General features: G+C 35.4%; 2 protein-coding genes across 2 annotated transcripts; one reads left to right on the top strand and one right to left on the bottom strand.

Moving 5' to 3' along the window:
- Nucleotides 1–1,766: 1,766 nt before the first annotated feature.
- On the bottom strand, nucleotides 1,767–14,239 carry LOC108464280 (DUF21 domain-containing protein At1g55930, chloroplastic-like). The gene is made up of 15 exons (XM_017764479.2): nucleotides 14,014–14,239; nucleotides 12,401–13,351; nucleotides 11,713–11,810; nucleotides 11,516–11,609; nucleotides 6,527–6,604; nucleotides 6,234–6,337; nucleotides 6,000–6,081; nucleotides 5,382–5,521; nucleotides 5,223–5,301; nucleotides 5,046–5,109; nucleotides 4,747–4,838; nucleotides 4,211–4,276; nucleotides 3,921–4,037; nucleotides 3,480–3,656; nucleotides 1,767–2,883 (listed from the first exon to the last, which is right to left on the bottom strand). Exons 2-15 carry the CDS (start codon nucleotides 12,923–12,925, stop codon nucleotides 2,626–2,628), a joined length of 1,974 nt encoding a protein of 657 aa, XP_017619968.1. The 5' UTR covers nucleotides 12,926–13,351; nucleotides 14,014–14,239; the 3' UTR covers nucleotides 1,767–2,625.
- On the top strand, nucleotides 2,096–2,712 carry LOC108464281 (uncharacterized). The gene has a single exon (XM_053024035.1). The coding sequence runs from the start codon at nucleotides 2,096–2,098 to the stop codon at nucleotides 2,450–2,452; it is 357 nt and encodes a 118-aa protein (XP_052879995.1). The 3' UTR covers nucleotides 2,453–2,712.
- Nucleotides 14,240–14,363: the final 124 nt, after the last annotated feature.

Genomic DNA, 14,363 nt, shown 5'->3' with positions numbered 1-14,363 from the left:
TTTGCAGTAAGCTTAGTGAGTCAATTTATGCACTCCCCAATGGAGGAACATGAAGAAGCAATGTTTCGAATTCTAAGATACTTGAAAAGTTCACTGGGAAATGGCTTATTCTTCAAGAAATCCGAACAAAGAGGAATTGAAGCTTATACAGATGCAGATTGGGCAGGCTCAATAACAGAAAGAAGATCTACATCAGGATACTGTACATTTGTTTGGAGAAACCTTGTGACTTGGCGAAGCAAAAAACAAACTGTTGTAGCAAGAAGTAGTGCAGAGGCTGAGTTTAGATCAATGGCTCAAGGAATTTGTGAAATGGTTTGGTTAAAAAGAATTATGGAAGAGCTGAGGAAACCAATAACTTCACCAATGAAGTTGTACTGTGATAGCAAAGCTGCCATTAGCATTGCTCACAACCCAGTCCAACATGATAGAACTAAACATGTTGAGATTGATAGACACTTTATCAAGGAAAAAATTGAAGAAGGCCAAGTGTGCATGCCGTTTGTTCCTTCAAAACAACAGATTGCTGACATACTCACCAAAGGACTCTCTAAGACAAGCTTTGATTTTCTTGTAAGCAAGTTGGGCATGATTGATACATATGCACTAACTTGAGGGAGGGTGTTGAAATATGTATATATTTTAAATTTATTTAGGTAGATAAATCTTATTTGGATAGATAAGTTTTATTCATATTCTAGAAATATTTTTATTTTATCTTTTAGTTGTTTACTAAAATAAGGGAACTATTTTCTTTTTATGTTTTAATAGTTTATTAGAATAAGGAACTATTTTCCCAATTAGGATTAGGACTTTTTTTCTTTATTTAAGTTCAATTCTTTAGTTAATAAGAGAAGTACAATTTTATTCAAAGCTCTCTTGAAATCTTTCAATTCTCCACTATGAGACAATCACTAGCCTGGCTCAATTGGCATAATGTTGCCACCTATGCTTTTAATCATCATCTCACAAGTTCATTTTTATTTAAACATCTTTAATAAATAATTTGAAGAATTATACTATATTTAAGTTTCAACGTGTCAAATACAAACATTTCAAACTTAATAAAGAATCGAAACAACAATTAGTCACACAAATTAATTGCACTAATATGGAACACAGACATGAGATTTTAATGTGTACAATTCGTCAGCAATATCACCATTGATATCTGAGGTCCAAGACAAGAGAAAGTTGAAAAAAACAGTTGCACCACCCAAATTCAACTTTTTCATGATTTTGGGCAGGCTAAAAGGCAAAAGATACTTAGCCAAATTCCATGAGATATCTAGGGAGGGTAGGCTGCTTTTTAGCTTGCGCCCACTCTGCCAACAATTAAGTTCAAAGACAAGAGTGTTCCAACAGCAGTGGCCATTGAAAGAATCCAATAACTATACATTTCTCCTTCCACCCATTTCTATCCAACAACTTCATGACAAAACACTACATGAAAAAGAGATAGAGAGAGAAATAGGAAAAAAGAGGCTTCTCTTTTCTCAATGAAAGGGCTTGCATAGAGAAAACCATCCAACTCCAATGTCCAAAATATATTCTCTATTTCAACTCTTTGTCATCATTTTTTTCCGAATAAAAAAAAGATTGTAGATATTGAAATTCCAACTCGAAAACTAATGTAATCAACAAAAGTGAATAGAAGGTTGAAAGGTGAAAATAATATAAGAAGATCCCCCACCAAAAAAGGGGCACTCACCTTTGTTGAAAGGCCAATAGCTCTTGGCAACAAACCGACAGAGAATCAACCATCCTTTTATTCTGCAAAAAGAATCACATCCAAATGCTACATTCCATCTCAGTTTGGATTTTTTATCATACCCTTTTCTTCCTATCATCTATTTTTACCTCAACATATTGCCACATAACTCTGCCTGCTTGGACTTTACATCTCAGCGGCCGATTCTACTTTTTTTTTTTCCTTCCTTCTACATCATTTAAAATCAATTGAAGGGGCTTACATTGAATAGATTAACGCTTTTAAAGCTTATAAATGTCCTATATATATAAGAATAAAGCAACCTCAGATCACCTTATGAGCATTCTCCTCAGTACCATTGATAGGCTCTAGTTTAATTTTCTGATGGGAAGGCAGAGTGAACCAGATGTTCATTCTTCCATTGCTCTCTTGCAAGAGAGGTTCCGACGGTTGCAGAGAGCTAAGGAATTGAGGCAGGAAAGAGAGGTTTTACGGTTGCTATCTGAAGCGGAGAGGATCAATCAAGGCACACCGAATGAAGCATCTCAATTGTTTTTCCATTCCGAATTGATCCTTCAGCCTAGACCACCTCTCCAAGGATCTGTACACAGTGAATCTAGCATGCAAAATCGACGTCAGGTTATTGAGACTCCGATATTGTCGAACTTACAGCAGAGAGATATGGTCTTGCATACATCTACATTTAGTGATTCAGATGTTGACACATCACTTCATCTGTGAACAACTGTACAATGTTAGTCTATTCTCATATTTTTGTTTCGTTCTCCAGTTTTTGGAGTCTTTACATCTTCTTATGGACCTGTAAGAAAATGGTAAGGGAAAAAGGGCAGCCTTCCGGGGGTTTGGGGGGGGGGGGTAATGAGATAAAAAGAAATAGTGTAATATATATATAACTACTGTCCATAAGGACTTTCTTTATTCTCATTATGATCAGCAGTTATATAGTGATCTGAGAGGTCATCCTCTTGCCTCTTTCCAAATGCATCTTCTTCACCATTGTTACCATTATTTGAGTCTTCATCATTGCTTCGTTTCCTCTTCATGATTTTTGGAACCTTTGGAGTTACCTCCATGGTATCTAATAGAAATTCCTCATTGTTTATACATTCAAATCTAACGGCACTTACTTTTCGGGCATTTCCTGCCAATATCTGCACCAAACACAAATTGCCCACATTAAAGTGTTAGTAATACAGTTGATTAAGTTTTGGCCTTATAAACAATTTGAATCAATACAAAACTTGACAGAGAAGATGTATTTATGTAAAAAAAAAAAAGGCTTTAGTCTACATCCTGCATGAAGAAGAGATGCCATGGCAAGTGCTCATCAGTGTTTCCTTCATAATAGCTTTACTGAACTATGTAACATATATTCTATGACCATTTTCTTGAAGGTGAGCATTCTTGTTTGCTTTCATTGTGATTGAGTACAACAATCAGTCCCACAATATCTCAGAAGAATATCGAAATTTGAATGATTCGTCTCAAAAGAAGGAAGATTCGTTTGCCATTAAGGTAAAAAGAAACTGATTTATAAGGAAAATATCGTAATGAATAAAGTTCATCATAATTCCAATGACAGAATGTTTTTTACATTTCATTTACTTGTTTTAGAGATTCTGATTATTCGTAATCCAGAACGCATAAGTTCTAACTGCATTCATTTTGTATGTATGCTCTTTTTGAGGAACAATATTCAAAAGCAATGTTATGCAATACAAATGCATGTGGCAAAAGGATATCGTACCTTGAGTTTATAAATTTGATGCCTTTCCTTTGAATCATGATGATCAGATCCAGCTTCGGAATCCTCATCATCTTCTTCGTCCTCCTTTCCAAGGACTACCTTAATACTCTCACCTGTCCTTGGTATATATCCAAAGGCCTCACAAACAAAACCTGACACTGTCTCATACTGATGTTCCTAAAAGACAGCAAAAACGAAATATATTTATTTGACAAGCATACACTTTATATCTGTGGATCCAGATCTTCATACTGTGAGGGGAGGTCCAACTTGGAGTTCCTTTTTCTCTAATACAGATATTCCATATGAATGGAAAATCACGATTTTAACATTGAAATGCATATTTATGAACATTTGAACTATTCTAGCAAACATCTGCAGGTAGAATGAAAGCTTATGCATGAGGATTTATATAAATAATATGTAATAGAAGTAGCTTACTTCTGGCAATTTGATATTTAGATCTTCAGAAAGTTGATAAATAGAAGTATTAGCATCAACATCAAAGATACCCTCTGCTCGCATTACAATATAGCCAGTTTTCTTCTGGATCTCCTCCTGTCATAGCAGGAAAAACGTAAAATCATATAAACTTGAAAATGAAGTCCACATATTTATTAATAGCATGGTTGATATAAGTATTACTTGATCCTCATTCCACCACCAAATCTTTGTGAATGCAATGCTAACATAATCAATGCAAAGTTGGGAAAAGATGTAGCAAGCCCTACTTTAGAATCATTTTCGTCGAATATTTCACCAACAATCTCCTCAACCACATCTTCCAAGGTGACTATCTGCTCCAAAATAGAAAAGAAGAGATAAATGAATATATAGTGCATAATCGAATGATGGTGCAAGAGGGAGGGAGGTATAAATGCATATTTGTTTCTGTTGGTGTTTGCTAGATTTAAGCATATTGCAGATTCCAATCTCACCTGATTTTCTAACAAGAGTTAAAGGGACTTTGGAACATTTGACAACTCATTCAATTCAATTGCAGGTAAACATGTTTGTGTTCAGTTTCATACTAATAAGTTTAAACTATGCCATACAAATCATTTGATGCTAGTTTAAGTGGGTATAGAGCAGATTATTAGCTACGCTATGTCAGCACTTCTATATAAAACATGAATATGTGCAAACCACAGTTTTAACAAGAATCCATCTTACTTTGAGGTTCTTCCACAGCTAAGACAGTAAGACTCATTCAAGAATACAAATCCAAAAACCAAAACCAATTCATGATTTAAAGTATAGCACGTACTCCAACAGTTCCACCATACTCGTTAAGAACAACAGCCATATGAACCTTCCTAATGCGAAACTCTCTAAGAAGATTCCAGACCGACATTGAATCTGCAAAATAAATTGTATAATTCTTTTTGTAATAGCTTCTCAGAATAATCTATAATGACATGTAGACAAAAACATGTTAATGAATGATAATAAACAGAAGTGATAGATACCATTTGGCCAAATAGATGCCAAGTAAGACATGTAAAATTCAGCTGCATTTTAACTCAAAGCATGGAATTAACTGAAGAAACTAAGCTTAAAAATTACCAGGCACAAAGTATGCAGGTTTGTGAGCCATATCTCCCACAGTAATACTTTCTAGCAGTTCACCCTTCAAAATCAAACAAGTTATAATGCTGTGCACAATGATACTGTTGCATACTTCATAAGCCAAAAATTTATGATGATAAAAGGGGAAAAAAGAGAGAGTAGAAATTGTCTGACCTTTGCAACATAATCTAGTAGATCCATAGCATATGCAATGCCAACTATATTATCAACACGCTGCTCGAAAACGGGCACCCTGTAAAAATGTCAAAAATCTTTTAACAAGTTATTTTAAATTAAAAAGAACCTAGGAGAAAGTTCATGTAGACTATTTACCTTGAATATTCTTGAGTTAACCACAAATTGTGGAACTCAACAAGAGTCGAGCTTGCATCAATTGCGACAACATCGATAAGAGGTGTCATCACCTCTCTAACATGGGTATCTTTTGTCTCTAAGACATTTTCAATCATATCCTGTGAAGGATTCCAATATATAAGAGCACCGGAATAAAAAACAAAGAAAGAGGAACAATTTGTTTTTTTTTTTTTTTGGGGGGGGGGTGGGGGTGGGGAGTTAATATGAACATTGAGAGCTTGAACTCATTGTAGATAACTTAGAATCAATCGCCATAGATTGACATGTCCACGGTGAATAAAGTTTTCCTCAAAGACTATTATAACAACAAATAAGATATCATTGGATCTATTGTGCTCATCAAGGAGCCAATGAGTTAATAATGTATGTTGCACCCAAATTTTCATCTGAGCAAAACATATAAAAGGGGAAGCAAAGAAAATTTTACTTGGGTGCATATGAAGACCCACTGGTCTAGGGTTATAGAAAAGAAGGTAATAGAAAAATATCTATTACAAATACAATATATGTGTGAACCAAATGCTCAATAAGAGTTAAGCATAAATACTTATGAAATGAGTGATGTATATGGGTTACCTGTTCCTCCTCCTCTATTGCTCCACTCAACTCTGCCCCTCGTAACATTAGCTTCAATTCATCTTCAGTAACATAAGGTTCACTAAGGAAAAAGAGAAAATCCATGAGGCATTCCAAAAGCATATAAAACAATGATGGCATATGTTGACAAACCACTGGAAAGAAACAAAAATGAAACATCATGATGAGTTAGAAATTGCAGATAGATTAAAAGCAAGTATTTGTTTTCTTCACCTTTTTCCTTTTAGACCAAGAATTTTGAGCATTCCCATGGATAGATATGTGACAACTCTTCCGATTGGATATAGTATTACAGAAAGCCATGCCACTGGCCTGACCTAGAAATGTTGCAACCACTATCAGTCAGCCAGTTTTGATTTGGTAATGATTACTTTCGCAAAGTACCATGAGAGCCATGAAGCATATAGAATGAAATATAAGAGAAAAAGCTAGTGCTGTTTTAGCACACATCTGGCCGGTGGCGAAATTAAATACCCAGATGTGGGGGAATATCAGAAAAAGCTTACCACAAATCTGGCAACTTCTGTGGGATTGTGAACAGCTACACTCTTTGGTGTGATCTCAGTGAGAAGCAATATGGCAACCTAGCACCATTAAGAAAATTTAACCAGTTTCCTAATGTTTTGAGAGAAATATATTTTCCAACATTCATGTGTTGGCCAACCATGTTGGATATTTGATGAAGGAAAAATTGAAACAGAAACAAAAAGAATAAAAAATTTTGAACAAGAATCAGCTTTTTAACTATTGTTTCATTAAAAACTGATTGCAATGTTTACAGGAATAAGAAAGCTTAAATAACCTAAAAATAATAAGAAAATAATTACAATTTGGTTTAATCCAGTAACTAGATTCATATAACTTTCTTTTTCATTACCTGATTTCAGTCTAATCAAAAAGATATTGTTTCAGTGCAAGTTGGTAACTTGCAGAGTGAAGGGCTTGCAGGTGAGCTCTCAAGTTTGGTGAGCTCGCAGTCTTGGTAAGCTCACATTTTTTGGTGAGCTCGCAATCCGCAGTTCGAATGGATGGTAATTTCACAACACTCCTCTTTGACATCCATGCTTCGAGTTCCAATATCATAACGCAGCTTTTCAAACATCATATTTCCAAGTGCTTTTGTTAAAATATCAGCCAATTGATCTTGCGAACTGTAACGTACCAAGGTTACTTCCTTGGCTTGTTCCACTTCTCTTACAAAGTGATATTTAATTTTGAAGTGTTTTGTTCTTCCATGAAATATCGGATTTTTTGTAATTGCAACAGCAGATTGATTATCACACTTAATCTCTGTTGCTTCTTTTTGCTTTAAATTTAAATCATTCGGTAATTTCCTTAACCAAATAGCTTGATTTATAGCTGCTGTGGCTGCAACATACTCAGCTTCTGCAGTTGACTGCGCCACTGATTCTTATTTTTTCGAGCTCCAACAGAACATACTTGATCCTAGAGTAAAGAAATAACTTGAGGTACTATTCATGTCTTCAATGGATCCAACCAAATCACTATTTGAATACGTAAGTAGCTTGACCTTTTCAGTTCTCTTAAACTTCACTTCATGATCTAGAGTTCCTTTTATGTATCGTAGAACTCTTTTTGCTGCTTTGTAGTGGTTCATATTGCAGCAATGCATGTACCTTGACAATAAACTTACAATAAACATTATGTTAGATCTAGATGTTCTCAAGTAAAGCAAACATCTCACCAAGCTTCTGTAGCTTGTTTCATCAACCTTCTCAATATCTTCATTGCTGGTGAGCTTTTCACCTTGAACGATAGGAGTGCTCACAAGTTTACAATTCTCCAAGCTATATCTTCGCAGGATTTTTATTGCGAACCCCTTCTAGTTTATGAAGATTGCATCATGAGCTTGATTCACCTCTAGACCGACAAAGTATGTCATTTCACCTAAGTCTGACATTTCAAACTTGTCTTGCATCTAATCCTTAAATACAGTCACCAGTTTGTTATTGCTGCCAATCACAAGTAAATGATCAACATATAATGAAATAATGAGAAGTGTTTCATTATCAGTTTTCTTCACATATAAAGTGGGCTTGCTAATGCTTCTTTTAAACCCATTTTTGTCAGGTGACTATCAATTTTTTCATACTACGCTCTTGGTGCTTACTTCAAACCATATAGCGCTTTGTGCAATTTGTACACCTTGGCCTTGCGTCCAAGTATTGCAAACCCTTAAGGTTGTTCGATATAAATTTACCCCTTCAGAAAGCCATTTAGGAAGTCTGACTTTACATCCATTTGATGTATCCTCCAACCCTTTTAAGCAACAAGAGTTAGTAGCAGTCTTATAGTGTCTAACCTCGCAACAGGAGCCAAGGTTTCAATGAAGTCCACTCCATATTGCTGGTTAAACCCTTTCAAAACCAACCTTGCTTTATATATGGTGACTGATCCATCAGGATTCATTTTGGTTCTGAACACCCATATAACAAATTACTTTCTTGTCAATTGGTCTATCTACCAACTCCCATGTCTTATTTTTTTTGATCATGGTGATTTCATCATTCATAACTGATAGCCATTCAGCTTTTTGAGCAGCTTCTTCAAAAGTGACTGGTTCTAGCTTCACTAGATTACACTATTGATAGATTTCAGTGATGGACCTGGTTCCTCATACTGGTTGTTGATCAACTACATCATTTTCATTTTGGTTCCCAGTGGCTCGCAAATCAGGTTTTGGACTCCCTTCTTCACACATCTCCTCTGTTGTAGTACAATTTAAGATTTTTCTTTCATCCAACTTCATATCTCTGCTTATGATCACTTTCTTGGTGAAAGGATTATAGATTTTGTATCCTTTCTTAACACTAGAATATCCAACAAATATCCCTGACTGCGATCTACTGTCTAGCTTGCTTCTTTTTTTATTCTGGAACATGAACAAAACAAGTGCAACCAAATACTTTTAAATGTGAAACAAAAGGTTTAAAACCATACCAGGCCTCAAATGATGTCTTCCCTTCAACCGCTTTAATAAGTAGTCTATTTAGCAGGTAAATAGCAGTATTTACTGCTTCTACTCAGAAATCATTTGGCAGTTTACCTTCAAATAGTAAACAGTAAGCCATGTTCATCACAGTTCTATTTTTTTTCACTTACACCATTCTGTTGTGGAGTGTACACATTGCTCTGTTGATGATGGACACTAGTTTCTTTACAGAATTTTTCAAACTTTTCTGAGGTGTATTTTGCCCCATTTTCTGATCTTACCATTTTGAGCTTGTAATCACTTTGGTTTTCAACCATGGCTTTAAACTTAAAGAAGATTTCAGCCACCTCGGACTTGATCTTCATGAAGTACACCCAACAGAACCTTGTATTGTCATCTATAAATAACGCAAAGTACCTACTTCCATTGGCGACTTTGTTTTCATGGGTCCGCAAATGTTAGTATGTACTAAGTGTAATTTTTCAGTAGCTCGCCATGCTGTGTTCGCAGGAAATGGAGATCTCACCTATTTTCCAAGTTGGCATACCTTACATACATCATCATGATTAGCCATATTTGATAAATTTTCAACCAAATTAATCTTGGACATTTAAGGATTTGAAGTCAACATGTCCCATTCTTTTTTCCACAATTTTGTTTCATCCAGTGAGTTGGTATATGCTACTGAAGTTGCTAAGTTCCAATTGACAGCAAAACTTTTGTCTGTTATCTTTGTTGATATGAGCTCGCAACCACTTAGATCAAGAATTAAACATTTGTTGTCCTTGAATACAACAAAATAGTTTTTCTCGAGCAGTTGACCTATACTTAGCAAATTTTGGTCTATGTCAGGAACTAAAAGAATATTTGTGACAAGTTTAGTACCTGATGGAGTTTTGATCGAAACATCTCCTTTCCAACTGCTTCAGTATACTAGTCATTTTCAACTTTCACCTTAGAATGGAACCTTTTGTCAACATTCTTGAAGATGCTCGAATCTGCTGTCATATAACTCGTACAACCAGTATCTACTAGCCAATTATTTCTTACTCTGCTGGAGAGTTCGCAAGGTGTGGCGAGCTAGGCTTCGCAGGAAATTGTGAACATCAGTCCTTTTACTTCTGCTGTCTGTGCCTCAGCATTTTGTTGTTGAGTATGCCCTTTTTTTTTACATACTTTCTCTATATGGTCAAATTGTTTACAATTTTTGCATTGAGTGTTAGGCCTGAACCAGTAAAACTTCTCAGGATGCCCCAACTTTTTGCAGTGTGAGCATGGTGGATATTTTTTCTTTCCACCTTCTTTCTTTGATTTCTCCTTCTTATCTAACCAGCTCTTTTTATCTTTTTGACTTAAGGAGCTCACAACATCTCTATTTTTGGCTTGAAAAGCTCCTTCATCATGTCCTTCTTCTCTGCTTGCCCTTCTTTGTTTTATAGCATTTAGGGCATTGGTTGCCTCTGAGAGTGAGATCGTTGATAGATCCCTTGAATCTTCTAGTGAGGATATATTTGATACGTATCTCTCAGAAAGTGTGATAATCACCTTCTCAACTATTCAAAAATTGAATACCTACTAGTCTTATCTGGTTCACCACTACCATGATTCGATCCACATATTGCTTCACAGTATCAGCTTCCTTCATCTTGAGGTTTTCAAAATTTCGTCTGAGATTGATCATCTGCTGCTGCTTTGTCTTCTGTGATCCTTGGAACTCCTCCTTGAACTTATCACGTCTGAAACACAGTTTTATAGGCAAGACATCGCCTTGTGTTTTTTGGCACATTCCACACTGTGTTGTTTCATTTGAGCAAGTCTGAGATTTGGCCTCAACACTGGTGGTTTTATTTCAGCATTTGCGACTTCCCAAAGATCAAAGGCTTGAAGATAGGTTTTCATTTTTACTACCCAGATGTGATAGTTTTCTCCTGTAAATATAAGGGGGTGGTGGTGGTGTAAAGTTTGCTGAAGACATTTTTATGAAAATAAGCCCTCAAAGATAAGTGATTCTTGATACCAATTGTTGGATATTTGATGAAGGAAAGATTGGAACAGAGGCAAAAAGAATAATTTCTTTTTAAGAAGAATCAACTTGTTAGCTATTGTTTTATTATAAACTGATTGCAATGTTTACAGGAATAAGAAAGCTTAAATAAGCTAAAAAATAATAATACAATAATTACAACTTAGCTTAATCTAGTGACTAGATTCATATAAACTTCTTTTTCATGGTTGATTTCAGTCTAATCAACTGCCACAATGTCTAATCAAAAAGTTATTATTGTTTCAGTGCAAGCTGGTAACTTGCCGTGTGAAGAGCTCGCAGGTAAGCTCTCAAGTTGGGTGAGCTCGCATTTTTTAGTGAGCTCACAATTCGCAGTTTGCATGGATGGTCATTTTGCAACAAACCACAAGTTAACTGAGTAATTTTTTTTACTGACTTAGCATAAATTCATGATATGAGATAGAAACAAAGATTTGCAGGCATGCCACACGCACACACACATGAAAATAAATCAAAGAACAGGATACTGAAACATACAGTCATTACTCCAGTTGCAGCACTAACACCAGCTTCTCCAAATATTTCAGTTGCAGCATCTGTGACTAAAGCGGTTGCTCCAATATTGGACGCACTGAGTACATAAACACAATCTACAATAAGAAATGCTTTGAAGCTTAAGCTGAAAAGAAATGGAAGAGGAAAATATCAAGGTGATGGTAAGGAAAGAGGAGTACGTGGTGCCTATAAGAATGGTAGTGAGAAACCGAGTTACATCACTACGAAGCATTTTGAACACACCATCTTCGGACTCTTTTTCCGCCAGCTCACGTATCTGAGACAGATTAACATCAGATTATCAATGGATGATAGATTTCTTAAAGGCTTGATGACCTGACAAACTAGAAACAACCAGTATACAAAGAAGAAAACTTGCATCAGATATTTTCTACTTCAGCCCTCTCTAACTAAAAAATTAAAGTGCAATCTATTTTTCAAAATATTTATCTGATGCCCTTATGTTGTTCCTATGGATTATAAAAAAAAAGTTGCTTGTCTTTGTTCTCTCTCCGCCTCTCCTTTCTTCTCCCTTTACACTCCGAATGTTTTCCTGTATTCTATCTTGAAGAGATGAATATCACTAAAGAAGCTCAATTCACCATAATAATACGATATGGAATTTATATGGAAAGCTGACATAGCAAATCAAAAATTGATTTATATCAACTTGAGCCAAATTCAAAAAGTCACCAAAGAAAATCAAACAACAATCAGGAAAGGGAAAATATTCAAAAGATAGCAGTAAAATTGACTGAAGCATCTAGATTCTTTCCAACTTGCAACAATCTGAAACCGCATTACTCACCAGAAATATGCATTCAATAAGTATAAAGCTATTAAATCCAGGGTCAAAGAAATAAATACCTTCCAGGGCCATAATGTAGTTATAGCAGTCTCAGCCATTGAGAAGAAGGCAGACAGACCTAAAAGCAGTGTCAAAACCACACCTTGCTCCTTGAATACTTTCAGAATCATAGATGCCTTAGGCCAAGCATTTCTCAACAGCAACATGGACTTCCCAATCACCACATAACCAGCATTAACCACTTCTTCTACAGCAAACACCCTTTTGCATCCAAGGATTAAAATACCACAAACCATTGCCCCCAAAATTCCCTTTCTCAGCCAACTCAACTTCTGTTCATTTTCTTCACTTGACAACCCCAAACGTGTTTGATCTCCAGAAGAACCGGTTTTTGGCAATCCAAAGGACTTGAAAACTCGGGGATTGGGAAAGCTGGAGAATTGAGGAGTTGGGCAATTCTTTATTTTGGATAAAAACTTTGATGGGAACTTCAAATTTCGATTAAAAAACTTGAAAGGTGAGGACTTTGTTGAAGAAATAAAACTGGGTTGGCTCAGAAAAAAAGATTCAAGTGCCATTTCCATCAATAAGAATAAGATAATATTCTAAACCAAAAAAGGATCAAATTTTGTTTAAACAAAGAATGGAAGTAGAAAGAAAAAGAAAGGGACTCTCAGGTTCTATTGGGATGAAGAGGATTCCCATGGAAGGGTGGGCCCTTCATCACTCTAAGAAGGGGTCTTTCAGAGAAGGCTTGGTTTTGGTGAAAGGGAAGATTTTGCTTGCAGCAAGTGCAGGAGTGAAGCAAAATCACAAAACTTACCCCCCCCCCAAAAAAGAAAATCCCCATTGATTTTACAATTACAACTCTCTCCCTATACTAACCGAAGTTTAGTTACCTGTCTCTGCTTTCTATCTACTTCAGAAAATATGTGGTAGAAAACCATACATGGCTTGAATTTGGCAATATCCAGAACTCCAATCCAATTAAATTAAACCATGAATAGAATCTGAAAATGACATTAATTTTAATATGAACAACTGAGAATATAAAACAGTTGTACTAATGGATAATGGTGAGTCAAAGAAGCAAGTGCCAAGTAACCAAAACTAGAATTTGTAACTATGCATAAAGTTTTTCAACATTGTTCAAGAGTAAGCCAAGTTGGCAACTTGATATGTTCTTCCTCAAGCATTTTGGACTGTTTTTAAATTTTGGATAGCTCAAACATCGGCGGCAAGACATTAATTTTGGATGCCTGGTAACCAGTCCAGTGCACTAGGAAGAAGTAAGTTTGTCAAAGGAAAGCATCCTAAAGATTCATTTCCAAATTGGAATTTGGTTATTCACCACCTGTGAGATCGTTGCTAAACATCCATGATAATTGGTGAATTCCTAGGTTCAAATTTATGTTGCAGCATGTAGAGGATATTCTAAGGCTCCAACTTAGGGGGGAAATTGATTAATAGGATAGGATTGATACTGTTAATTTTCAACTTTGTAGGGACTGGGATCGTATAATGTTTGGGGTAGTTATTCATCTGTTCATTTGTTTTGGTTGGTTTTTTTATGTACTTTGTAGCTGAATTATGCTTCTTTTTGGATGATAAAATTCATCACTTGTCCAAACAAACAACAACAAAAAATAATAAAAAAAATAAGGAATCTTACTTGATGCAGTCGGAAAGGACCCTGAATATTTTTATATCTCGGGGTGAAGCTAAGATTTTGATTGAGTGAGATTTTTCTTTAAATAAAGAATCATCTAAAATAAGATACCTTTTTGTCTTTTTTTATGCATTATCTGGGAAGGAAACTTTTACACCCATGCATGCTTTTGACTTCGTAGAAGGAGATCTTGCTTTAAACAAGAGAATATGTAGATCACAGATTTGGAGAAAGAAATGTGAATCCGCATAAAACTTATAATTGGGAAAATAATTCTGTTATTTTAATAAACTACTAATCCCTTATCCTAATAAACTACTAAAAGATAAAATAAAATATTTTTAAAATATTAA

Source organism: Gossypium arboreum, chromosome 13 (assembly GCF_025698485.1).
Source record: "Gossypium arboreum isolate Shixiya-1 chromosome 13, ASM2569848v2, whole genome shotgun sequence".
NCBI classification, from domain to species: domain Eukaryota; kingdom Viridiplantae; phylum Streptophyta; class Magnoliopsida; order Malvales; family Malvaceae; genus Gossypium; species Gossypium arboreum.
This window is presented reverse-complemented; position numbering and strand designations above follow the sequence as displayed.

What these genes read in the sequence shown, in the direction of transcription:
- LOC108464280 (XM_017764479.2), bottom strand. Translation starts at nt 12,925, where the DNA reads ATGGAAATGGCACTTGAATCTTTTTTTCTGAGCCAACCCAGTTTTATT. An exon ending in TTAACTCAAGAATATTCAAG is followed by an intron (nt 5,302 to 5,381) that starts GTAAATAGTCTA and finishes ACATTTTTACAG; the next exon opens with GGTGCCCGTTTTCGAGCAGC. An exon ending in TCGACGAAAATGATTCTAAA is followed by an intron (nt 4,038 to 4,210) that starts GTAGGGCTTGCT and finishes CTGCTATGACAG; the next exon opens with GAGGAGATCCAGAAGAAAAC.
- LOC108464281 (XM_053024035.1), top strand. Translation starts at nt 2,096, where the DNA reads ATGGGAAGGCAGAGTGAACCAGATGTTCATTCTTCCATTGCTCTCTTG.